The following is a 25,575-nucleotide window of genomic DNA, read 5'->3' as shown; positions in this document are numbered from 1 at the left end:
TCTTTATTAATAGTTAGATGTAAGTTCAATAAAAAACTTTATAAGAATTTTTAAACTTATACAAATGTAAGATCATTCTTTTATATATATATATATATATATATATATATATATATATATATACTTCAATCTCAGTTACTCCTATGATTAAAAAAATAAAATCTTAATTACAATTATATACGAACTTTTTTTATAAAGACACAAATAGTATATAAGATAAATTTATGTGTTATTTTTTAATGTTATTTATTGATTAAAATTTTATTTTAATAAAATTTTTACATTTAATAATATGTAATTGTCCTATAAAATAGTGAACATTTGTTAAATGTGACATATATAGGGTAAAATTAAAAAAAAAATAGAGATTTTATTTTCTCTAGAATTTTCTATCTTGTCAAATTTTGTAGACTTTCATTATTTTCTTACTCTTTTTATTATTTGAGTTTCACTTTTTTACTTTTTTTATAGAATTTTTTTTATGAGAGTTTTTTTCTTATCCATTATTTTATAGAAACAAACAAGACATCATAGAGAATAAATATAAAATTTTATTTTATTTAGATTCAGATAGTTTCATTTCCTTAAACAAAAAGTGAGTTTGTTTAAGAAAAATGCATAAAATTATAAAAAAAAATTATACAAAATTTACTTAATCTTTGCAAAAGGAAGAAGTGCAAGAGAAGGAACAAAACCAATTATGTGGAAAGTTGAGGAGAATGAAAAGAGAGTTTAGAAAGAGTGAGTGTGGGAGTAGGAAGAGGGTTGTTGAGTACAAAGGATAAGAAAAACAGTAAGAAAATTGAATACAAAAGAAGAAGAAAGTAGAGAATTGGGTATGAGAGAGATGAAGAGGAAGATTAGAGAGGAGGAGAGCGAAGAGAGAGAGGGAGGTTGGCGAAAAGGAGTTGGATATGAGGGAGAGAAAGAGAAGGTAGAGATGAGGAGAGAAAATTGGATCACAGAAATATAAATTTTAAATTTGTTTAAACAAAATTTGTATAATTTTTTTTTATAATTTTATATATTTTTACTTAAATAAATTTATTTTTATTTTCGTTTTGACTTAATAGAAGAGAATTTAAATATGTTTTATTTTCAAAACTTTGGATAATTCTTTTTATTTTAAATTGATTGTTGTTTAATAGAAAGAATTAATACTAGTATAAGGTTCTTTGTATAATTAATCTATTTAATAGGAAGTTTTGTGTTTGAATTTTACCTATACAAATTTTCTTTAACCTATCACAACTACAAATATCTTTTATATATCCAAATGTAATGACTGCATATTGTGTTGTTTATAATAATAATAAAATAAAATAAACCTTAAATAAAACTATTATATCAATAAAAACATAGAATTTAAGAATGATTAAAATAAAGTAACAAATTATGAATTTGTTTGAATTAAAGTGGGTAAATAATTGAATTTTGTTAATTTATAATTATAAATAATACATATAAATAAATATGATTTTTTTTAAAACGGTGTGTTAAAGGCAAAGTGGTTTAGATAAATACATGAAAAATTTAATTCAATATAAATATATTTGCTTTAGTGCATTTTTTTACTGAGTTCCTGTAGTGCATATTTAAGTTAAATATACATGAAAAAATTTAACAAATTATACTGTAGATATATGATTTTGTAAGGAGTGAAAATAAAATTAATAGAAATAGTAAACTGATATATATTTAAAATAAAATAGTTCATATTTATAAGGATTAATTTTTAGAAAAAGGTAATAATATAGTCAAAGTCTAAATTTTTTTCCTTAAAAGAATTAAGAAGCCATAAATATGTTTTTTAAAAAATTTAATATATGTTTTAATTTATTAATATAATAAAAAATTTGAGAGAAATTAAAACACTTAAAAAGAAATCAATAACGCACAACATTCTGACATATTCTAAATAAAAAAAATACTTTGAATGTAGTGTTCCATTTTTGATAAAAAATTTCACCATCTTTTATTTATTCTATATTCTTAATTTTATTTTTCTATTCCTTCCTAAAATTTTCTAAAATGTAATATATTTAGAATTAGAATATATATATATATAAAATTTAAAAAATTCTAATAGATTCTAATAGACTTCTTTTAATTCGTTAATGTTTAGTAAACAAATATTACACATTAATTAATTTTCTTATTATACCATGAGAAAAGATAGTATATCCAAATGTATAAAAGTTTTAAAATGTCAAAAGTTGGAGTGAAAATCTCATATTTTTGTAAGAAAGAAAAGAGAAAAACAAGCACTGTATATGGGATTTGGATCTTCTCCCATAACTGGACGTGCAGTTACGTTAATTTTGTATTTTTGCTTAAGTAAAAATACAAAATTTTGTCTAACTGAAGGATTCTGTTCCCACCAAAACCCGCCAAAACGGGAGAGGATCTTGTTCCCTGTATATAAAATCAATTAAATGATGCAGCCAAAATGTCAGAGAGAAAACCATTGAAGGAGGGAAAATAAAGAGCACAAATTGCAAAGTATAATAGTTGAGAGAAAATCAACCTCAAGACAAGCATTAAACAATCTCTGACAGAAAATAAAAGGCATCCCCAGCTACCAGTAATTGCTAAACTTGAACATCAAAGTTTCTTTGAAAAGGGTATTGTTTGATTGAGCTTCAAGGGGGTGGAATAACTTCGTCAACAAAAGCACGGTATTCTGGGTCCTTACGCCAAAGCTTTGCAAGCTGAGTAGGTGAAGTGCAAAGTCTATGAATCTCTTCAACTTTCCATATGGTGAATTCTGCGTCACTCAATTTGATTATAGCATCCAATGGCTTATCTTCATCTTCACTGCCAATCCTTGACCGATCCCAATGCTTACAAAGTTTGCAAGTAAGATAATGCAATGGCTGCCCATACATCATCTTCAAGGTTTTGGCTAAACCTAGCCAGTTTTGAACCTCTGATTCTGCTAAACGAGCTCTTGGAATAGGCATTATCTTCATGTACTTTTGGTATTCCTTTGCATGCTCCAACACAGCATCTGCATTGGAAAATACTTAATTTCTCACATTAAATATTCTGTTTTGAAAGCTTGTAAAAATATTTAAATATTACCAATCGGAGTTAATTCAACTGGTGCATGCTTGATTTCTCTTACATAAGGTCTTGAGTTCAAATCTTGTGTACGAACAAAATTCTCATTAAAAGAGCCAGCTCTCTCATGATGTAGATTTGACCGATATTGCTTCTTGTGACATGCATCTGTGATTTACGCACAAAAGAAATTTATATATTAACTTTTAATATTTAAATACTAAGAACTTACCATTGAAAGTTGATTAAGTGCATATCTGGTGTATATTCAATTCCTTTTAAGCAATATATCTTAAGTTCAAACCTTGTGTATTGGAAAAATTTTCGCCGGAAGAACTAGCTCTATTATGATATGATTGTTCTTGATTGATCACGTATGTTTCCTTCTTATAAAGTAGACCTGTGGTTTAAATAAAAAGAAATACTATAAAGTTATGCTACACTCTTTTAATAACATTAAATTTAAATAATGGTGAGATTAAATCATTCAAGATTAATTTAATTTTGATAAGTTACATTAAAATTAATATAGAATGTATCTTCTCAACACTTAAGCATGATTTTAATTGACTCCATAATTTTTTTTAGATGTCGTTCGAGTGCAGTAATGTGTAATTTCCCCCACCAAACTAACAGCTTCATTAAGAGCTTATACCTAAACGCGATAAACTGATAATACTATCTAGCATGAAGTTTTAATTAAAAAGACAAGTACTGTTCCAAATTCGTGTGTAATACGATGCAAACACAATGTAATATTTATAAGCAGATAGTAAAACTAAAAAAGTCGCGGTATCTATATGCATATATTTTAAAATGGGCTGACAATGTTTTTATTCTTCTAAGATTAAATTCTTTAATTTGTTTCTAAGATTTTAAAATACCTTTAAAAGTTTTTAACACCGATTCTCATTCATAATTTTTGTCTTTTTAACTATTTATTATTAGAAAATATTAACAAATTATTAAGTTATCATGTTAACCTGACAAAAATGAGATTGTTTACCATTGTCATGCATGTATTGCGGTGTTATTATTTTGTTTAGATTTCTGAACCACGATATTGTTGACCCTTTTCAGTGATTATGTGCTCATAAAGAGTTATTTGGCATTAGATTGCTGCATGAGAGTGTTATTGCACTGACCCCCTTTTTTATATGGCTTCTTCAATTTAAGAATATCTTTCTTTCTTTCCAATTTTACTTACTTTTCACTGGATTTCTCATACCATGAAGTGCACCTTTCATAGCATAAATATTGTTTTCTTTATATATACAGTTAAGTGGTACATTATTTTTATTTTTTTATAAAAGGAAGTTTCTCTAACATCTGTTTACAATGCATGTGATATGTGAGCTATCTAAGAAGTGGTAATTCTCTTCGTTCCCTAAATCCTTTTGTTCTTACGACCATCACCAAAGTTTTATCAATTGAACAAACTAAGGCTTTAAGTATAATTGAATTATCGTTGTACTTGTATCATAATCAATATCTTGAATCATTTAAGATTAAAAATCTTCAAGAAAACAAAGCTTTTAATTTGGGTGGGGTGGAAGCAATGGATCACTCTATTTCTTAGACTATTCACACTTTCTTAAACGAAAATAGCCTAGTTTAGATAAGTTTCTGCTAAGAGGGGAAAAAAAGATAAAACAATTGAAACTCTTCTTATAATTTAAGATAAACTTATTATCTTTATATTTTCAAGAAGTTAAATGAATAAACTTTTAAAAAGTAAAAGAGTATAAGTTGTTTTAATTTATTAAAAAAATATTTTTTTTCTATAAATACTTATTGAAAAGTTAATCAAAACTGTGTTTATATATCCTCTTTCGTGAATAGCCTATTCGTTAAATGTTTTATTAATTTATTAGTTATTTCAACTAAAGAAGTCTTTAATTAGCTTGGTATTCGGATGAAAATTGGCATGACTATGACTCCATCCGACACAAAATTAAAACAAAATCTTTAATAAAAATAATAATAAAAGAAACTTCCTGTCACTTGGTCTAAATCTTTCTGCCTAATTTATAATTTTGAACACCAATTCTACTTCAGACAAATCAAAATCTTTGATGATATACATGAAAAATTGCAATGAAAAATATGTACCGATGAAATTTAAATGTAAAACAGTATAGCAAAAGGATATATATTGCTAACCTCGATCAACATGTTCTTTAGGCTTGAATAGTTTTACAACTTTGCTAGAATCGTCAACTAAAAGCAACTTCTTCTCTTTGTCATTCCCCTTATCAATTGTTGACCCACTTCCATTTCTCTTTCTTAGTCCTTCCCCAAAAAAAACACTTCTAATGTCATCATCGGACTCGGTTTCAGAGTCTGACACCAACAAATGTTCGTGTCTCACAGGACAATTGCGACGTAACATTTTGAATTTGGTCAATGTATTAAGAGTTTTGGTAATGAGTTGTGTGAGTTCACAATGCACCACAAATGATTTAAATAGTGGTCATAGGGCTAAGGTTTTTACCAATTGTATTCATAATGGTTAAAGGCAAGCTCTGATTACTTTGAATAAATCTGATAAATTAATTATTATTCAAACCATGTAAAATTAATATCTACCTTATTGTATTAAAGGCTTTTGAATTTTAAAAATTTAAACGTTGGAGGACATGTCAGGATTATAAGGGCTTACACATCTTTTCCTTTGACAAAATTTTAAACATTAAAGGCCTTTAAAAGATTTATTAAAGTGAGATATATATAGCTATATAAATTAGAAAGAAAATATATTTTTATATTTAATATAAATTTAAAAAACACAATAATTAAATGTAGAAATGGAAAGAATTAATGCACCTTTTTCTTCGAAAAAAAAATACTTCTTTCCATGGTTGAAAATTTTAAACGTTAATGGTATTTAAAACATTTATTAAGGTGAGGTATAGATCTAGAAAAAAGTAGAAAGAAAGTAATATTTTTTTAATTATTAAATACGGATTTTAAAAAATTAACTGTTGAGTGTAATTAAGGATCAAAAGAAGTTACAAACTAATTTTTAAAGAAAACTATTTATTTCTATAGTTAAAATTTTTTGAGTTTGAAAACACAATTTAGGGGTTGTTTGGGAAGGAGGATTTTGGAGAGGAGGGGAGGGCATAAATTTATATTTTAAATAAATATATTTAAATTAATATATTTAAAAAATGAAAGATATAAATTAATATATTAAATAATATATAATTTTTTTAATTTAAATTTTAAAAATATGTCCTCCCCTACTTTCTCCTCTAAAAACTTCCTTTCAAACATACCTTTAATTAAATATTTAATCAATAAGTTATTTTTATAAGATTTATCCTACAAATTTGATGATAATTTTTTTGAATAAGTTGAAAAGAGTTTATTCTTATAATGTCTGTTAAAAAATCATTAAAATAATTTAAAAATTATAAAATATTTTTATAAAGATATTTGAAATATTTGTTAAGGTTACCAGATATAGATATATAAAAGTACACAAATTTATAATATTTTCTTAATAAATATAAATTTAAAAAAAACCCTACTATTGAATGCAATAATGAGAATGATTTATACACCTTTTTCTTGTAAACTAAGACAATTATAAGGTAAAATATATGCTAGAATATTCAAAGAAAAATAAAATAGTAAATTTTATTAAATATAAATTTAAAAATTAACCATGGGATGCAAGAATGGAAATAACTTATACATTTTTCAAAAAAAAAAACTGCCTTTCTATAGTTGAAGATTTTTAAACTTTAGCAGGTAAACAATTTTAAGGGGAATGTAGATTTAAAAAGAAGAAGAAATAATATTATAATAGTTATATTAATATGAATTTTAAATTTTGAACCTTTGAATTTAAAATTTAAAATTTAAAAATTTAAAGTTTTTAAACATTAAGGATAATTAAAACATTTATTACGGTGAAGCCATGGATAGAAAGAAGACAAAAATTAATATTGGAATATACAAAAATAAAATTAATTAATTAATATTTTTTAAAAATATATGAATAAGATGTCTTAAAAGTCTGTAAAAAATATACATTGTTGAGTAGGGACAATTGTGAGTTACATTTACTCTTCCAACTTTCAACAACTTTTCGATAGATTTATTGTTTTCTCTGTTAGATTGAAATTTTTTATCATAAAAATTATATACACAAACTTCTAAATAAATCGTGATTAAACAGTTTGGTACTTTATTAACATACATTAGTATATTAATGTAGTGCATATTTTGTAAGTATATAAAAAAGATTTATTTTCTATTTTTCTTACATTTTTATCGTACATTTAATATTTATATGTAAATATATATTGTGTAATGTATATTGATATATAAGAGATTTTCAGAAGTAATAGTATTTAAAAATAACAATTAATATATAAATAGTAATATTTGCAGTATTTTAAGAAACAATAATTAAACTTAAAAGGTTAATGCAGTGACGTAAGTCTAGTACATTCATATATGAACTCTAACGGACAAAACCATCCTGTGATTTCTAAAAAAAACAAAAAAGGCCCAAACGATAATGAAGCCCAATGTGATTGGCGAGGGATCGCGGAAACTGCAAAAAACTACACGCGAAAACGCGTATGTTTTGAGACAGAGAGAGAAACAGGTCAAAGAAAGTGAACGATCTTTATACGTGTCAATCTGATACGAATACAGTAAAGATGGTTCTGTATCACACTTTCTCACATTCCATAAATAAAATAATGAAATCTTAAGGAACTTTTTGACTCTCCTTAGACGACACCTTCTTTGCCCCACCATTCCCTTTTATTTAGACTTTATATTCAATTTTGAATCTGATTCTGTTCCTTCCTTTCATCATTTCAATCCCTCCATTTCCGTTTTCTTTTACTTTTCTACCCACCAATCATTCAACGCTTTCTCTCCCTCAATTACCAATCTTCAACGCCTATCCAATTTTACATTATCATTTTATATCTCATAAGATAACATGTTCACGTTAAGAGTAAGCAAATGCCGTGTTTAAATTAACCTTAAAAGGATAATTACGTTTTTATTAGTTTTCAAAATAACTCTTTTAAAAGATAACTATTTATCCTAAACATGTAAGCATACACTTTGACATAGAATTGAACAGCAACCTATTGTAAGAACAAATAACCTCAGATAATTTATAGTGATTCCATGATTAGCCATGTGCACTAAAGAATAGAAAGAAGTGGCACAACGGAGACATTCTATTATTTACGTGAGCCTATTTTGAAACGTCTCCTTCAAACCCAATCTATGTGTGTCGTTCACAGCTACTTATATATAAAACGCAAAGTATGATTATTTGTCTCTGACTCCAAACACAACACCACCCCTCACTAGAACCATCCATGGCCACCACCTCGACCCTCTCCGCTCTGTTCCTTCCCCTGTTGCTGCTCCACCTTTCCACCGCCGCACACTCCATCGGCGTCAACTACGGCACCCTCGGTGACAACCTTCCGGCGCCGGCGGCGGTGGCGAACTTCCTTAAGACGCGAACGATCATCGACCGCGTGAAGATCTTTGACTTGAACCCACAAATCCTTCAAGCCTTCGCCAACAGCGGCATCTCGGTGACCGTCACCGCCCCTAACGGTGACATCGCCGCCCTCGCGAAAATCGACACAGCTCGCCAATGGGTGGTCGCCAACATTAAACCCTTCCACCCTCAAACCAAAATCAACTACATCCTCGTCGGAAGCGAGGTCCTCCATTGGGGCGATGCCATCATGATCCGTAACCTCGTCCCCGCCATGAGAACCCTTCACTCTGCTCTTCTCGCCGAGGGTATCACCGATGTTAAGGTAATCATCAATCATTAATATCTCTCTTAAGATCTAAATGCATTAAAAAAATTTCATTTTTATTTCCATGCTTTTTAAGATATTCTGATCTTGATTCTAGCTTGCATAATGCATATCCCCACACAAGGTCACATGTTTGGTTATTTATTTAAAAAAACACCTTTAAATTTTTCCACCTCAATTTTTTTCCCGTCTAAAATGAATCTGTTTCATAAAGTCAAGATTTTTATGCTATTATGACTAAAATGGTAGCTTATAATAATTTTTCTAAGACGGGATCATGGTCATGAACTGGAACCTTCAATTAACAGAATCTAGCTGTTCACTAAAAAGTTTAGCTAAAAAATACAAAACTATGTAATATTTGATATTTGGGGTTATGATTTAGGTGACGACTGCACATTCATTGGCGATAATGAGGTCATCGTTGCCACCGAGTGCGGGAAGCTTCAGGCCAGGGTATGCGAAGCACGTGTTGGGGCCAATGCTGAAGTTTCTGAAGGAAACGAAGACACCCTTTATGGTGAACCCGTATCCGTATTTCGGGTACAACCCGAAGAACGTGAACTTTGCACTGTTCAGACCAAACCGGGGTTTGTTTGACAGGAACACAAAACTAACATACAATAACCAGTTCGATGCATTGATGGACGCAGTGCACTCGGCCATGAAGGCCATAGGGTATGGTGACGTGGACATTGCGGTGGGGGAGACAGGGTGGCCCTCCGTTTGCGACGGTTGGGATGCGTGTAGCATCGCTAACGCTCAGTCTTATAACGGCCAGCTCGTTAAGCACTTGGAAACCGGAAAGGGAACGCCGTTAATGCCGAACCGCCGGTTCGAGACTTACATTTTCGCACTTTTCAATGAGAACCAAAAACCCGGTCCACTCGCTGAGCGTAATTGGGGCCTCTTCCAACCCGATTTTACACCCGTTTATAACTCTGGAATATTGCGCAATGACCAGGTTTAATTTGATTTAATTAATTTAATATATTGTTATTACTACTTCCTTTTATTTTTCTAACTAATCTTCAAAATTTTGAACTATTACATTATGTGCATTTTGTCTTTTTGCTTTTTTTATTTTGCCTCTTTATCTGCGCTGCTTTATTAGGTGGCTTCTACAATACATGCTTCGAGATCTATAGCATGGATGCACCGGCCTTTACAGTTGTTGATTATAATAAACTTTTTATGTTTTTTGATGATTTAAATGTCATCCTCATATCTAACGGTTGAGATTGAAGGTGCATCCATGTGGCTTTAACGATAAAGGTGCATGGTGCTTTGTACAGAGAATCTATATGGTCTCCTTCGTCACATGGCCTCTTTTGTTATATAATATTAGTATTACTAACAAACGGTCACAGGAATGTTTAGGATTTAGATTCGCTGCAGTCAAAAAAAATATATGTAGTTTGTGGCTTGCATTAAACTACATCTAATTTGTATAGTTGTAAAGTATCATTACTTTACATTCTATTACATTAATTTTACCCTTTTTTTGACTGCATTGATTCCGGATTTAGTACAGATACTTGAAGAGAGATAGGAAGAGAAGAGTGATAAATGTAACGGGTGATGTGTGAGAGGGATGAAAAGTGTCAAATGGGTGGTGATTCAGAATTGTAACAAATTTCATTCAATACACATTTCTTTGTTTTTCAGAAAACTGGTTTAATTCATTGTTAATTCAGAAAGCCAGTTTGATATTATAAGGTTTGGTGTTATTTAAGTAGAAAGTTACTTACTAGCTTTAATTTTTGTCCACGTACTAGAAAACGTGTAGGAAAAGGCTTGGTTGTTATTGTAGTACTAGAAAATGTAAAGGAGCAGTGCATAATTTACATTTGAAGCAGACCCAATTTGTTAGTTTTATGATGTTGTTAAGATGTTTTTGAATGAATAAATGCAGAGAGCAGGAACACCGGCAAGCCCAGTAGCAGGAGGGCAAAGTTGGTGTGTGCCCAAAGCAGATGCTAGCAACGATGCTCTACAAGCCAACATAAACTATGTGTGCAGCCAAGGTGTTGATTGCAGGCCAATTCAACCAGGAGGAGTTTGCTTTGCTGCCAACAACGTTAGAGCCCTTGCCACTTATGCCATGAATGCTTACTACCAGGCCAATGGTCGCCATGATTTCAATTGTGACTTCTCTCACACTGGTGTCATTACCTCTACTAATCCAAGTGAGTCTCGGTACCTAATTTCCAAAAACATAAAATAGTGTTTTCTTTTCAAAATATTGTAATTTTTGGGTTTGGATTATCCACCGTTGTTGGATCAGTCTTTTGGAGAGAAAGACATGCATTTTGTGCATCCTATAAAATTGTGGGACTCACAAAAGTATACGTGTCTTCCTCTCCGTACTGCACCTCTCTTGTCACTTACGATGTGTGTATATGTTGTTTTTATTGCAGGCCATGATAATTGTAGAATCTGAGCATGTTGCTTCAAAGTCATAATCAGAGGAAAGATAAGAAGATAGAGAGAAAGCCCATTGTCGTGGTGTCAATGTGGTCCTTGTGGTAGTAGCAGCTTTGTGATTATGATTTCATGTATTCTCATTTATTTAGTTTGTATATTGTTCTGCCAAAAAAAAAAATGTTAAGCCGGCATGGCATTTCATGCACTAAATATTATGGTCGATCCACGGCTGCATGATAAATAGGAACATTACGTTAATATTATAACATCAGTTGTGGCTTAATCAACGTTGGTGGTGGTACCTAATTTCCAAACTCATTCATTTTGATTAAAATCAAGGCATTTGTCAACAAATACGTTTGGAAGATAATTAATCTGAAGGACTTAATTCTCTCTATTTAAAGAAATGTGCCGTTGATCCCTAATTTCAAAATTTTCTCAATTATTTAGGAGATGATAGATTTGAATGATTAAATTTTATAATTAAAGCTCAATTAAAAATGATTTTGTTCTAATAGTTAAAAGTATTTTGAAATTAAGTTTCAAGTTAATTCAGATTTATGTTATCGAGCACCTTTGATTTGAAGTTTGTATTTAAAAGCTCAAGCTTATCCTTAGTTTATGTATGTAGTTCTGAGAAAAAAATGTTGAACATTGGCAAGACATTACCTGCCTGCTAAATATGTGTTCGGTGGATGTCAATTTGTAATGATATTAACGTTTAGCTGTAACTTGATTAATCGTTGTTCTTTAAGGTCAGTTTGTATCCACCTTTTATGTAAATTTAGCGGCTAAAATTGAATAAATACAATATACGAGATAACATGAATACCTCTGAATGTTTGTTTTATGCGTTCATGGATGCAAATAGATCCTCTTTATATTGAATTGATCACCAGATAACATTACAATCATTAAAATGTTTAAATTATTTTATATAAAATAATAAATATAAATATTTTGATAAAATGGATGGTGAAATGCTTTGAGCACCTGGTGCCATCAGGCATCAGAGAATCCATGCCCATGAATGCACCCGTGACTTATTTGTCAAATATACAACAACTCGCATTAAATTATGCTGACCCAATTCAGAAATCAGAAAAGATTTCTGCATATCTGACTCTCTATTGGCTATTATTGCCAACAATAATTAATCGAAAAGTGATAGATTTGATAGTGAGTGAAACACAAGAGTGATGAAATCCGGGATTCTCTCCACTGCTAAATTATTTTCTTTTCTTTTTTTACTTTATTCCTTTTGTTTTTCTTTTACATGTTTTCTCCCCTCAATCTCATTGCACAAGATACCATGTCTTTTCTTTCTTTTAAGAGGGTCATAAACATATTAATTAAAATATTTAAAATACATTTTTTATAATTGTACTGACAGACAATTGTTATTCTCATTACTTCTGTATGTTAGTTAACTTTACAAAGGATATTTAAGATTTGGTTGAGGAAGAATATGCTACACCACAAAGAAAATAACTTGACTAACATTTTCAATTCCAAAATTGAATACTATTTTTTGTGAAAGAAAAAAAACTATCATATGTGCATTTTAAAAGCATTCCAAAATTCAATAACTAGTGAAAAAAACCATGCCATTTTTAAAAGCGTTTTGTGTTCATTACAAACAGAACTTATCCTTTGATTTTCTCCAAGCACATATCCGTTCCAAACAACTAATTTTTTTTTTCTTTTCCTGTTTATTTTGGTACTATTCACATAATATATATTTCTCGTATTACAAAAAGCCATGAAACATCTTTAACAATGCTGTCCAGCTTTCATAATCGATCCTTCATAATAGTAATTTTGTTGTCTGTTTGGTAAAGCACTTTTGTTGATTCTTTCGTTTCCTTAACAACAGACAACCTTGATAAAAGAATTTTGAATCTGTTCAATTTAGTCAACAAATTTGGAAAAGGGGTCATTTGGAATCACCCAAAAAAAAAAAAAGATAGATAGAAATTAATAACCTTCACATGAAGTTGGACACTTTCAAAAGAATATGTAGGATAGGTCATCCATGGTTTCTGTTGTAACACTGATTTTGGAGGCATTTAAATATATAATTTAATTTATTTAAGAAATTTTTAAATAAATTTAACTGTAAAATTTATTAACTCAAATTAAATTATAATGAAAATTATAAATTATTTTTATAAACTCTTTTAAACAACTCTTTTATTTTTAAATTTTTAGTTTTTCAACGCTTTTTTATACAACTGCAATCAGTGTGGATGTCATGAATACAATGGGCCTAGAATTATTTGATCCAAAAAACTAAAAAATTAACAATAGGAGGATCAAAAATAAACATTGGAATCAATAGAAGCTAATGGGCTTAGATTTGTTAAATGATTACTTGTTTTTATTTGCTTGCTTGTAAATGTGACATAGAGAAACTTGCCAATTCTTTTCAATATCAGATCTAAGTTTCTAATAATAGTCAATGTTAAACTTCTGCGTTAGAGATAGAACCCTTGCACATAATACTCGTTCAATTTCATTATTTAAAATATGATCTTATATATAATAATAGTTTACTTTTAATTAATTTTTATTTCATATATTAAATATTTTCTTGAAATATTTATAAGTTTATAATTTAGTTTTTAGCAGAAAACTCCATGTTAGATAAAGTAAAATTACGGAACAGAAAAGTAAAGTGGACTTATTATTTATTATAAGTATTTTTTATTTATAAATAGTTCAACTTATTTACATTTATATTTATCAATTTAACTGAGGCTTTTCAAAGCCAATAATGTTATAATTGATAATGTTATCTAGCATTATATTCACACAATCTTTAGTATATCCTCTAGGAAATATTTTTACTTTTCTTGTAATTTGAAAAGGAAAAAAATGTCCTTGAAACGCCAAACACAAACATATATTTACAACTGTTTCTTACCTATATCTTCTGGCATTTTAAAATACAGGTCAATATCAGTTGTTTGATTTTGTTAGAAGTACACGAAATTCTGCATGTTAGATTATTGATCATAATTGGTAGTTTTCGTGCCAATTAAGAGGATGTAGACATAATCTTTATGAATTAGCCTATTGATAAAAAAAGAACTAACTTTTTGTTGAAACCTTGTGTCAAAGTACCCATCAAATCTGGTGTTTGAAATTGATAGACCCTTCAACAAAATTTACATGATCTAAGTATATATATTTGTAGCAAGCTATAAAAGAAAAAGATAGAGCAATTAAAGTTTCTTATTTGCCACATCTCTTTTTGATATAATTACTGATTAATTTTAAATTTAATATAGACATGCTAAGCCATATGACTGGTAGAGAGTATTCATTTTACATCTTTATTACTTCTGACAGTAAATTATTGCAAACCCTTTTAAAGTAAGATGAATAAATAAAAGATTTGGTATCTAATGGGCTTGAAACTTGATTATTATTAGCTAGGGCCAAGTATAAAGTTGTTGTTGAAGGTTGTCTGTCTTCATGTTCTCTTGATTTTAATTGTTGTTGAAGGCAATGATGCCTTTAGAAGGAAACACTTTAGTAAGGGAACTTTCAGGTTGTCAAATGAGGTAAGCTTACCTCCTCATCTCTCTCAAAAAGAATATCAAATGTAACTATATATCAACCACTCTCTTTTATCATGCGTAAATAAGAAGAATACTTTGTATTATTAAACAATATTTTGAACAGTTATATCATATCCTATGCTGCACAAATAGTCGCATGATGTATTTTAGTTCAAGTCGTGACATTTAAATTCAACACTAAACTATTTCATATTTTTAGTTATGTTGAATATAAACTTATACTTGAATTTTATTAGACAATTTTTTTATTACTTCTATATTTTCAACAAATAACAAATTTATAATTCAAATTGGTTCCTCTTTAATATGGATGTTCACAGCAATAACAATTAAAATATTTTTTAGCAATCTTATGAAAATTGAAGACCTTTAAACAAATGGGTGCTATTATGGTTGCTGGAAGCAGCTCAACTTCCTTCCTCTCTCTAAGAGACCATCATTACGTGGTCCCAATCTCTATTAGTGAACTCATTTGCAGGGTAATTATGATTAATGAGCACAATCCCATGGCTGCACATGCTGTTCTTCTAAATTAATCTAGTAATTTGGGTACCAAAGATGTCTAAGATGTGTCGGTGCTTGAGGTTTTGACAACACAACAGGTTCGATCCCCTTGCTGCAATGCAACACATCGTCCACATATTTAATTGCATTCACACATTGTGGATGTACAACAATTATCCTTCTTTTATGTTTATTATAAACTAGAGAAGTACACAAAGAAGTTCAATATGCATTGCCACTCAATTATATAACTTAGATGTGGTTTAGGGTTTAGTTTATATGGAAAAAATAATGTTGAAAACGAAGGATGATGCATGAATGTACTTTTAATAGATTAATCTCCTACTTGCCAGATGGGAAAATATTTTGAGAAAAAAAATGATAAATGTTCTTAATCACTAATTAGATCATTAAATATTAAGTGTAAAGTAAGTATATAAAATTTCAAGTGTGGGAATAACGTATTTATTTATTGTGACATATGCTAGTGGTTAATTATTTTTAATTGGTGGATGGATTGGTTAGGTTAGATGATATGAGCAACTGATAGCCTATGTTTCTTGTGGGTACCAAATTTTTTTGGTGCAATGATAGCTTTTTGTTTGATGCAAGCATCATAAATGACAACGAAGAGGATCAATGCAATAAATTGATAGGATTAACTTGAATTTATAAAACACTTTTTAATTAGTTGTGGTGCAATAAAAGGAAATGATTTTAACAAATTTACAATATCCTATATAAATTTTAACATATCTTCATTATCTCGAGGGCCAGAACTTAGTTGGGGCATGCACGGGTGGCAGAGATTCTGTATCTAGCTTTTCTCAGTATTGTCCAGTTTTCTATCTTTAAAATCCGAATAATTTCCACCTAAAATCTTCCATATGAATTCAATATAGAGTATACTTTTAAATCATTAACAAAGTTCAACAGCAAAACTTAATTTAAAATGTGATGTTTAATCTCCCCTCAAGTGGCAATGCCGCTGATTATCTCATTTAAATCCAGTTAAAACACAAATTAAAATTAGTCCTGTACTCTTTAATTAATTAATAATTTAAGCTTTGAGGAAAAGTAGTATTGAATATTCAAGAAATCAGTGTCTTAATTATCACGTGTGAAGAGATATTTGGGAAACACTAGAAATATAATCTTACATAAATAAAATGATTTAATTTGCATTTCTAAAGCGAACCCACCACGTAACTTAGAAATATATATAAAAGAATGGAATGAGACTAGTTAGTGCCCTGTTTTTTTCCAAACCAAATGGTTGAAATTTGTCAAGTGTTATTCCACCTTTTTGACTGTAATCAACCCCGGTATGAAAAAGAAACACACCCAGAAAAAATCTGAGTACTGGTTACTACTACTACAACATAGTACATACCACTGAAAGCCTTGTATTGGTCATGTTATGATATCAAACAAGATAACCAACCAATTTGTGTCCACCAAAAACCCTCAATTTCTCACCCTCTCGACATGGGAGAAAAGGAGAAGAAAAACAAGAACAAGAAGCAAAAACACCAACACCCCAATGACCAAACCACCAAGCACAATTCAGATTTTTCCTTCAAGCCAAGCTCAGAGGTAAAGGGTATCAGATTTGGAGGGCAGTTCATAGTGAAATCATTCACAATCCGAAGAGCAAGGCCTCTAGAGCTTCTAAAAGTGTTGTCTTTTCCACCAACCAACACCACCAACAAACCAAAGGACAAGCTTCCTTTCCCTTCAACCACAGCATTCTTGCCCACAAACTTCACCATTTTGGCACATCATGCGTGGCACACTCTCACACTTGGCCTTGGCACCAAGAAGTCCAAGGTGCTTCTCTTTGTGTTTGAAACTGAAGCCATGAAGGGTGCAGTGGATCGAATATGGCCACCAGAAATAGCACTTGGTGATGTGAACAAAAGGCTCATAAGGGGTCTCAATGGTTGTGAAATGGCGAGGTTCAAGTTCAGAAAAGGTTGCATAACTTTCTATGTCTATGCTGTAAGGCAAGTTGGAAGCTTTGGCTTTTCCTATGCTGAAGATCTGAGGACTATTCTGCAATCTGTTGTGGAGCTCAAAGATTTCTTGGATCACACTGCTATGCTTTCCATGCCACACCAAAGAAGCATCAGTTACTCACAGCCTCAGGTAGCCATGGCTCATTAGGCTAAGCTGTGAATCAATCATCATCAGTTTTTATATGATATATGTGTCTAAGTGCTTCTTCTTCTTCTCATTAACATCATCTTAATCATCATCATCATTCTTAGGATCTTAATTAGAAATATTTTGGCTTAATTTGTTAACTTGTTTCTTAGTCTTTGGAATTTTGGGAGGCTTATTATTGGTTTATTTGTTGATGATCTTGTTTGATCTGTATTTTCTTTTGAATTTGGGGAAAAAGAAAGTGTAATGTAGCATGAATAATTGGGCATTGAATCTAAGGTTATACTGTGAATGATTGAATCAAGGTTGCATTTGTCCTTTTTGTTGACAACTGCTTATACAAATTTGTCAAGGGGGCGCAAAATTAGGCTTAGTAGTTAATTCTTCTTTTGTTCTTTTTACTGGCTAAAATCTTAAGCTACTCCGAGCAGGCATATTTTCTACCACTAGCCACTCCAATTGTTGACATTAGAAGAATACATTCTTAATTTATTTACCACTGAACAATAGAAATGAAAAATATTTCCTCTCTAGTCCCCTCTTAAATGCTAACTATTGGCAAAACACGTGTAGCAATGCTGCTTTTACCAGTTGTTGATTATTCTGTAATTTATCTCTGCATATTGAAACCTGAGAAGAACCCACTTTTAATACAGAAAAAGTTTCATAGTTCAAAATTATGGTAAGAAATTTTTTATATTGGTTTTAAGTAGATTATAGTATAATATAACCCATCAAAATACAACCCAATGTTTCTTGAAAAAATTGTTAAGCTGGTAATGATAATAATAGAAAGAATCAATATGTTTTTCTTTTTCGCGTCTCACTAATTTGTTAAAATATTTATACCGGAATGCAAATTTTAATAAGGCATATCAATGAAATTAATGGAACCACGAGTTTGCAACTACAATATGATAATCTATAGACAAAAACTGCCCAATTCATTTTCACCCCCTGCAAAGATTTTCTGGTAAATTGTGCCACTATCTAACCCGTGATCCATCAACCACCTCAGTTTTAATATTATATTACAAAATACTATTCTATAAGAAGGAAAATGCCAAATAATAACGAAATGTTAAGAGGATCCATCCTACAATATTCTAGCTTTGGAAAAATGCTAAGGTTTTTCCTATAAAAACTAATGTAGCTATGACTATAAAATATAAGTATGCAGATAATCCTTCAATAGAGGGAATTGAATATGGTAAGAAAGTATTTATCTAGAACAATATTAAAATAGTCAAGGTAGGATCCATGGAGGAGAAGGAACAATGGGCAACCTTTCTATTCCCTCTCAGTAAAGTTTCTGATAGTTGAGAAAAGTGAAGGAAAAAGGAAAGAGACCACATTTCTTTTCCCTTGTGCCCACCTCTGGCTTTAATCATGGCTTGAGAAGGACCCATGTCTAAGTGCCTACTTACTTTAATCTTCACAAGAATAATGGACATTTTGTGTCTGTCCATGCTTACAGCTGCATATGCAAGCACAAATCCTTTACCTTTAGTGATTCATATGTTATGTATGCCTTATCAAGTTCAACGAGGTTGAGGGGTCCTAAGTCCTTTGAGATTGAAGCAAGTGTGCCATTCAAGTCTTCACTCAATAAATGTGTAGGCCTCTCTAGGTGGTGCCACCACTAGTCCGTATTATCCACTGTCACATGTTAGAACTTGCAATTTCATCAGAGATGTGACTAAGAGCAAATATTTTCTTTCCCCTTGTTTTCTTGTAAGCATATAATGTGAAATCAAAACATTTTCTCATTATGTCTGATTCCACGCCATATATGCTGTATGATCACCAAGTTAAAAGGTAATAATTGCTCAAATACATAACAAGGAACAAAAATAATTCTAAATCTCCCTACCCTTTATTCCTATACATTTAATAAGTTTTATGTTTTCAATATAATAATAAAAGAATGTTTTTATTTGGTATAGTAGGAAGATATAATAAAATTTGGAAAAGAAATATTAACACAAAGACTGGTACTAGAAAAGTAAAATGATCATTTAATTTTAATTTGCAGGTAAGAAAATGTGGCTATTGTTCTTTATAGTATGTGCTTTATGAACTCCATGCTGATCATTCTCTCTAATTTTTCAAATTGAAGTTCTTTATACCCAAGAGAAGTTCCCATTCACATTAAAAAGGAAAAAAAAAAGATGCGAAGTTCGTATTCATATTTACTTATCGTCATTATGTAAATTTTAATAAAAATGCACAATCAATTTATTTACCCATCCATTGATTTACTTATGTTTCAAGATTTTAATTTTATCAGTTAATCTTTATATTTAAGTCTAATTTACCATTTTATTTTATTTTGTAACTGCTATGCATAAAAACTGATAATATTTAAAAGAACCGTAAAACAAGTAAAATGTCACTTGATAGAAAAACAAACAGATAAGTAATAATTTTCAAATTTAAAAACCCAAAATTAAATAAAAATAAACTACTATATATTAAATAAATTTAATTTCTTTAAAGTAAAGAGATATGTGAAGTAAAAAAGTGATAATAAATTTACTCTTTATTTAAAGTTGATCAAATTTACAAAATATTTTAGTTCAAATTAACTGTGAATAAACCCTTTTTCATTTTATACATCTGATTTTTTTGGTCATACATTTCATTTTATTTTTTATTTTTTATTTTTTATTTTTTATTTTTTTAAATATACATACTCATCTCACATTTTTTTTTGTTGATACGCATTTGTTAGATCCAATATGGTTTTTGGTCAAACCCATTAGCTCATTGGAAATTAACTTCGGAAATTAGTTGGGCTTTCTCAGTTTGGGCCTAATTCTTGTACTATTGATTTGAATATGAGGGTCGAAAATAAAATAAAAAAAAGGCCCGAAAATAAAAGTGAACAAAATCGAGTGGGTTTGTTGATCAACGACGTTGAGGTGTTCTCTCTCTTCGTTCAGTTCAATCTGGTAATTCTTCGAAACCATTCTTTACATCTCATCTTTATATTCTTCTTCGTCTTTCAATCTTCGATTCAGTACTCTCCATTTCTTTCCTTAACATTTTTTTAAAAAAAATTTCTCATATATTTTTAGAAAAAATAATAATCGATATACGTTGACTCTGTTCTGACCACTACTGCTGCTTCGATTTTTATTTTGTTTCATGTCATAATGTGTTTCTATTTACAAAATCAATGTCTGGTAAGGACCTTCTTTTGGTTCAATGATGGATTTAATGTTTTGCATATGCAAAAATAAAATTCATTTTCATTTGTAATGGATGTATGTGTGTATATTGAATTGCATGATTTCTTAGCTGCAATGTATTGTTTAAGGTGAAAAATGTGTGCTAATTCTATGTGCTTCTTAACAGGGGCAAGATACTTGCAATAGCTGCAGCATTTTATGGAGTCCCCAATAGGAATGGAGTATATGTGTGTTCTTGTCGCCTTTTCTGCGATTGCGATCTTAGGGTTTGTCTTTGTAGTCTTCTTTGAAGCATATAAAAGAAGAAACAACCATCAGTATGTACTTGTTTTTACTCATCCAATACATGCCCACATGTGTTTTATGTGCATACGGACTGGATTGTTAGTTTAATATTTCCATTTTGGTTTTCCAAAGGCATGTTGAAGTTCCGGCTATTTTTGAGGATCCTAATTCATTGAAACAGGTAAATATTTCCCTTTGCATTGTGTTAGAGCTTCTGAAATTATTCCAATTTCATGTGTCTTTCTCTTTCGTCGGTAGTCGTTGCTCAATTATGAGCTAGAGTGGTTGGCTTTTATGGTATATCCTTAATCTCTCGTTTTATAATTCAGTTCTGGTGTCAATTTCAAGAGAAAACATTGGTAATCACAAGTGCTTTTGACATACAACATTGGGCACCTTGCATCGAAATATACATCCCAAGTTTCAGCTATCAGCATACAGTTCTCTGATATTCTCTTATTTGGTCCTCATTATGTATATCCGTAGGCTCCTGTAGAAGCCGAATAGAAATGTAATTTCAGTTGCATATATTTGCATCTTACACATCCAAGTTTTTAATTTGTTATGAGAGGTTTCAAGTTAAGGCATAGCTTCATGAAGATAGCCCTCTGTTCTGAATTGGTTTTGACTGCTACTCATGCATATTTAGGTTCCTTGCCCACATATTGTTGATCCAGCTGCAAAGTATATCTCTCTGATAATTCCTGCGTTCAATGAGGAGCATAGGCTTCCAGGAGCTCTTGAGGAAACTGTGAAGTAAGTGAAAGCACACTGTTTTTACCTATAATTATGCTTTCAAATTCATATCAATAAAAGGATTTGGGCTTGAATACAATTTTGAGTCAGTCTACTTTGGTCTTTCTGCTGTGTAGTTTTATTGCCTGTGTGTTATCAATTGCAATGAGTCTATTTGACTTCTCTCCTTTATTATTTTATATTGTGTTTGCATGTGTTAGAGCTCTAGACAGAATGATCAGTGCACAAGGAAAACTATACTGGTATAACTGCATTATTCAATCACAGAGATATAAAAGTTCATTGCAGAAAGGTGAATGCAGCATCACAATATAGAGCCTCTGGCTCCTTTGGGAAAAATCCCTGCCTGTCTGATGCTCACCAAAAGCATGCCTCCAACCCCCATACACTTAGTCTATATTCCACTACCCTCACAGTGACTAACTGCCACCTCACTACTAACTCCTAACAGTCCCTGCCTTCTTTCTTCTGGAATATTTACAGTTCCTGGGGCATGGGTCCAGCTCCTGGTCCATAGGCTGATCCACACTCAGAAATCACCAACTCTGTTAGCATTTGTATGTATTGATTAGAAACATTGAAACCAACCTTCTACATAATAGAAACATTGAACTTCTATGTACATTTTTCATGGTACCATTTATTGAATGGGTCAGGGCTTCATATGCATAGAGTAGTGGTGTAACTAGTTACTTAACTGCTGCTCTTGTGAATTACCGTAGCATTTATTGTTTAAGGTTCTAACTAAGAGCATAATTTTATTTATGCCTTGATTTGTAGTTATCTTCAACAACGAGCTTTAAAGGATCCTTCATTTTCATACGAGGTACTTTCAGTTCCTTTATTCGACTGAATATTGTTTTTCTATGTATAACCCTATTTTAATTCCATTCGCTTGGTATTTGGTTTTAGATTCTAGTTTTTTCTTGTTTTTTTTAAACATTAGCATAGAATTTTTAATTGTAAAGAAAATTCATCATTACATGATGGAAACAATGATGTAATAGTAATAATCTCTAGTGTTTCTGGTTGACCTACATAAAAAAATGCTTTATTTCTGTCATTAACTTCACTAATGTGAAATGCAAGTACTTTCTTTATCCATTCAAATCATTTTGGTCTAACATTGCATATCTGAATCTCTTTGCTCAACTTATTTTCTTCCAAATGCATTTGTTACTTTGTGTGGATACATTTTTAAGTTCTCTTGTCGATGGACACTTGAGCAGGTTGTAATTATTGATGATGGAAGTTCTGATGAGACAAAAAGAGTAGCTTTTGAATTTGTGAGGAGATATACAGTAGACAAGGTAAGGGTCATCCTTCTAGGAAGAAATCATGGCAAAGGAGAAGCAATCAGAAAAGTGAGTCTAATTTTAAACTTTAATAACTTAAAATCTACTCATGTCAAATGTCCATGGCACACTATGCTTGTTGATAATTAATTAAGGCTTTCTTCTTTCCTTGAAAGCATCGTATTACAGGGAATGTTGCATTCACGAGGTGAACTACTACTTATGCTTGATGCTGATGGAGCAACTAAGGTCACTGACCTAGAAAAGCTTGAAAATCAGGTTAATAGAATTCCACAATGCCAGTTTTGATGGATCTTATAGTCAAATTTTAGTTTAAATTCCTGGTGCCAAATGTTGATATACAGTTTAATTTTCTGCTGTCAGATTCGAGCTGTTGCCAAAAGGGAATTTCACCATGGAGATTCAAGTGATAGTGATCCTAGCTTTAGAATATCTGATGTCCCTGTTGCTGTATTTGGTTCAAGGGCTCATCTAGAGGAGAAAGCTTTAGCTACAGTTAAGTGTGGCCTTGTTCATTCTTTGCTTTATCGTTGCCATTTGTGTAGATCATATTGGTTGAATAACTTAGATTAATGCTTTCAGAGGAAGTGGTACCGCAATTTTTTGATGAAGGGGTTCCATCTTGTGGTTCTCTTGGCTGCTGGTCCTGGAATTCGTGATACACAGGTAATTTCCTTCATTTTTTTTGGCTTTTCATTTTGATTTAGTACTCATGACTCATATATAGCGTAAATGTACATTGTGACCAAAGCTTCACCAGAGTTGTGTCATTAGTGCCTGTTGACAGTGGCATTATTTGTCTTTTCAGTGCATCTCTGGTTCTGGAATGCTTGTGCTTGAGCATGTATATTTTATGTTGATTTTTATTCTGTATATTGACTTTGTACATCCACAGTGTGGTTTCAAGATGTTTACCAGGGCTGCAGCCAGGAAGCTTTTTTCAAATGTCCGCTTAAAAAGGTGATTGCTCTTAGAGCTGTTTAGAATGCAATAATTTCTTAAATTTTGAAAGGGAATAGCTTCATAGTAATAGAGAACAGTTTGACATTTAACAATAGTAACAATCAAGTATATTCTAAAAGATAGGTATTCAGTTCATGTTGGGAATATTGAATAAGATTTTAGTGGTCAGAAAGATAAATTGATTCGTTAGTTATGGTACTTTTGTTCGATCAAGCTTTCTGCTTATTTATATCTATTCTGGATGGCCTGCTTATAGGGTGAAAACTCTATCATTTTCTATTACAGCCTTTGTTTTTCTCTGCAGGTGGTGCTTTGATGTTGAATTAGTCTTTCTGTGCAAATGGTTTGGGATTCCAATTTCAGAAATATCTGTGAATTGGTCTGAGATTCCAGGATCCAAGGTGAATCTTCTGAGTATACCTAACATGCTTTGGGAGCTTTTGCTCATGTCTGTGGGATATAGGACTGGTATGTGGAGAATTTCTAATTCTACCTGAGCTTACTTGATCAATTTCAACTGGGAAGAAAAGCGGCATTTTCATATCAAATGAAGAGTTACCTCTTATACGAGATCATTCACTTCCGTGCGGGGCATGAGAGACAATAATGTAATATTTAAAGTTTTTAGGACTAACCATAACCTTCCAGATTATGCCGATCAGGTTGGGATCATGGAAAGGCTAAAGTAATTTTTTTCCCCTTATTATTGCTTTTTCTACTAGGTAAATATATTGAACAAATTATATTGTTACTGTTGATCGGGGATAGTTTCTAATCACATTGGTTTGTATTTATTTTCTTAATCAAAATATTCTATAGATAACTTTTCATTCATTTGGTCCCATTTGAAAGACATTATCCAACTTTGGCAAGTTGTTGATGCTTTTTGTTCGTCACTACTGGAAATAAATGTTATGGCCGCTGTAGATTGTATTCTCAATACCGAGTTTGCAAAGCCGCGTACCGTGCCCATAAAACAATGCTGAAACCATTTTTTATTGTGTTGTGTATTAGATAATATACTGACATTGGTTGATGGCTTGCCTTTGTTAGTTATGTAATCCCTTGCTTCTTGAACTCGCATTTCACACATTCTTTTCCCACACTCCCACACCTCTAACATTCATTATAAATCTTGATTTGTTTGTTTATCTGTAATTTTTTATTATTTAATTCATAATTTTAATATGTGATCTTGTGGTAAAAGCGTATGAACATAGGCACTTTTTTTATTGTTAGAAAATTATTGTTTTCACTTTTTAATGAAAAACAAATTTTAATAAAAATATATGATTAAGATAAGTTTCGGTATACATTTTAATTATATTAAAAATTAAAAATTAATTTCAATAAATTTAAAATAAACAGCCTCATAGTATTTCATGGCCTTTAGGATTAACTTAAGTCAGTCACTGTTATGGTATAGGCTAGCCTCCAGTTTATACCTAAAATAAGTACACGTACAATTTTTATTTATTGGACGAAGTTTATTAAA

The 25,575-nt window shown here is 30.8% G+C and overlaps 3 protein-coding genes across 4 annotated transcripts; all 3 read left to right on the top strand.

Moving 5' to 3' along the window:
* Positions 1-8,389: 8,389 nt before the first annotated feature.
* On the top strand, positions 8,390-11,588 carry LOC113862927 (glucan endo-1,3-beta-glucosidase-like). The gene is made up of 4 exons (XM_027496234.1): positions 8,390-8,879; positions 9,268-9,846; positions 10,798-11,071; positions 11,303-11,588. The coding sequence occupies exons 1-4, from the start codon at positions 8,424-8,426 to the stop codon at positions 11,323-11,325; spliced, it is 1,332 nt and encodes a 443-aa protein (XP_027352035.1). The 5' UTR covers positions 8,390-8,423; the 3' UTR covers positions 11,326-11,588.
* A 5,073-nt stretch (positions 11,589-16,661) lies between these two features.
* LOC113863204 lies at positions 16,662-18,048 on the top strand. Its single transcript, XM_027496699.1, has one exon. The coding sequence runs from the start codon at positions 16,889-16,891 to the stop codon at positions 17,564-17,566; it is 678 nt and encodes a 225-aa protein (XP_027352500.1). The 5' UTR covers positions 16,662-16,888; the 3' UTR covers positions 17,567-18,048.
* A 2,394-nt stretch (positions 18,049-20,442) lies between these two features.
* On the top strand, positions 20,443-24,730 carry LOC113862032 (dolichyl-phosphate beta-glucosyltransferase). 2 transcript variants are annotated; one of them, XM_027495188.1, is made up of 11 exons: positions 20,443-20,520; positions 20,927-21,077; positions 21,178-21,226; positions 21,695-21,801; positions 22,582-22,627; positions 23,031-23,165; positions 23,286-23,375; positions 23,481-23,612; positions 23,700-23,783; positions 24,013-24,077; positions 24,385-24,730. In XM_027495188.1, exons 2-11 carry the CDS (start codon positions 20,959-20,961, stop codon positions 24,575-24,577), a joined length of 1,020 nt encoding a protein of 339 aa, XP_027350989.1. In that variant the 5' UTR covers positions 20,443-20,520; positions 20,927-20,958; the 3' UTR covers positions 24,578-24,730. The 2 variants fall into 2 exon arrangements, with proteins under 2 accessions (XP_027350989.1, XP_027350990.1); XM_027495189.1 differs by having other exon boundaries at positions 24,366-24,534.
* The last annotated feature ends 845 nt before the right edge of the window (positions 24,731-25,575 follow it).

Source organism: Abrus precatorius, unplaced genomic scaffold (assembly GCF_003935025.1).
Source record: "Abrus precatorius isolate BTA unplaced genomic scaffold, Abrus_2018 Scaffold3, whole genome shotgun sequence".
Lineage (NCBI taxonomy): Eukaryota > Viridiplantae > Streptophyta > Magnoliopsida > Fabales > Fabaceae > Abrus > Abrus precatorius.
The sequence above is the reverse complement of the archived record's forward strand: the minus strand, read 5'-3'. Positions and strand labels throughout refer to the sequence as shown.

Bases quoted from the DNA above. Each gene is read 5' to 3' on its own strand.
- LOC113862927 (XM_027496234.1), top strand. From the start codon at position 8,424: ATGGCCACCACCTCGACCCTCTCCGCTCTGTTCCTTCCCCTGTTGCTG. The intron at 8,880-9,267 runs GTAATCATCAAT...GTTATGATTTAG, and splicing joins AGGGTATCACCGATGTTAAG to GTGACGACTGCACATTCATT. The intron at 11,072-11,302 runs GTGAGTCTCGGT...TTTTTATTGCAG, and splicing joins CATTACCTCTACTAATCCAA to GCCATGATAATTGTAGAATC.
- LOC113863204 (XM_027496699.1), top strand. From the start codon at position 16,889: ATGGGAGAAAAGGAGAAGAAAAACAAGAACAAGAAGCAAAAACACCAA.
- LOC113862032 (XM_027495188.1), top strand. From the start codon at position 20,959: ATGGAGTCCCCAATAGGAATGGAGTATATGTGTGTTCTTGTCGCCTTT. The intron at 21,802-22,581 runs GTAAGTGAAAGC...CTTGATTTGTAG, and splicing joins GCTCTTGAGGAAACTGTGAA to TTATCTTCAACAACGAGCTT. The intron at 23,376-23,480 runs GTTAATAGAATT...TTCTGCTGTCAG, and splicing joins TAGAAAAGCTTGAAAATCAG to ATTCGAGCTGTTGCCAAAAG.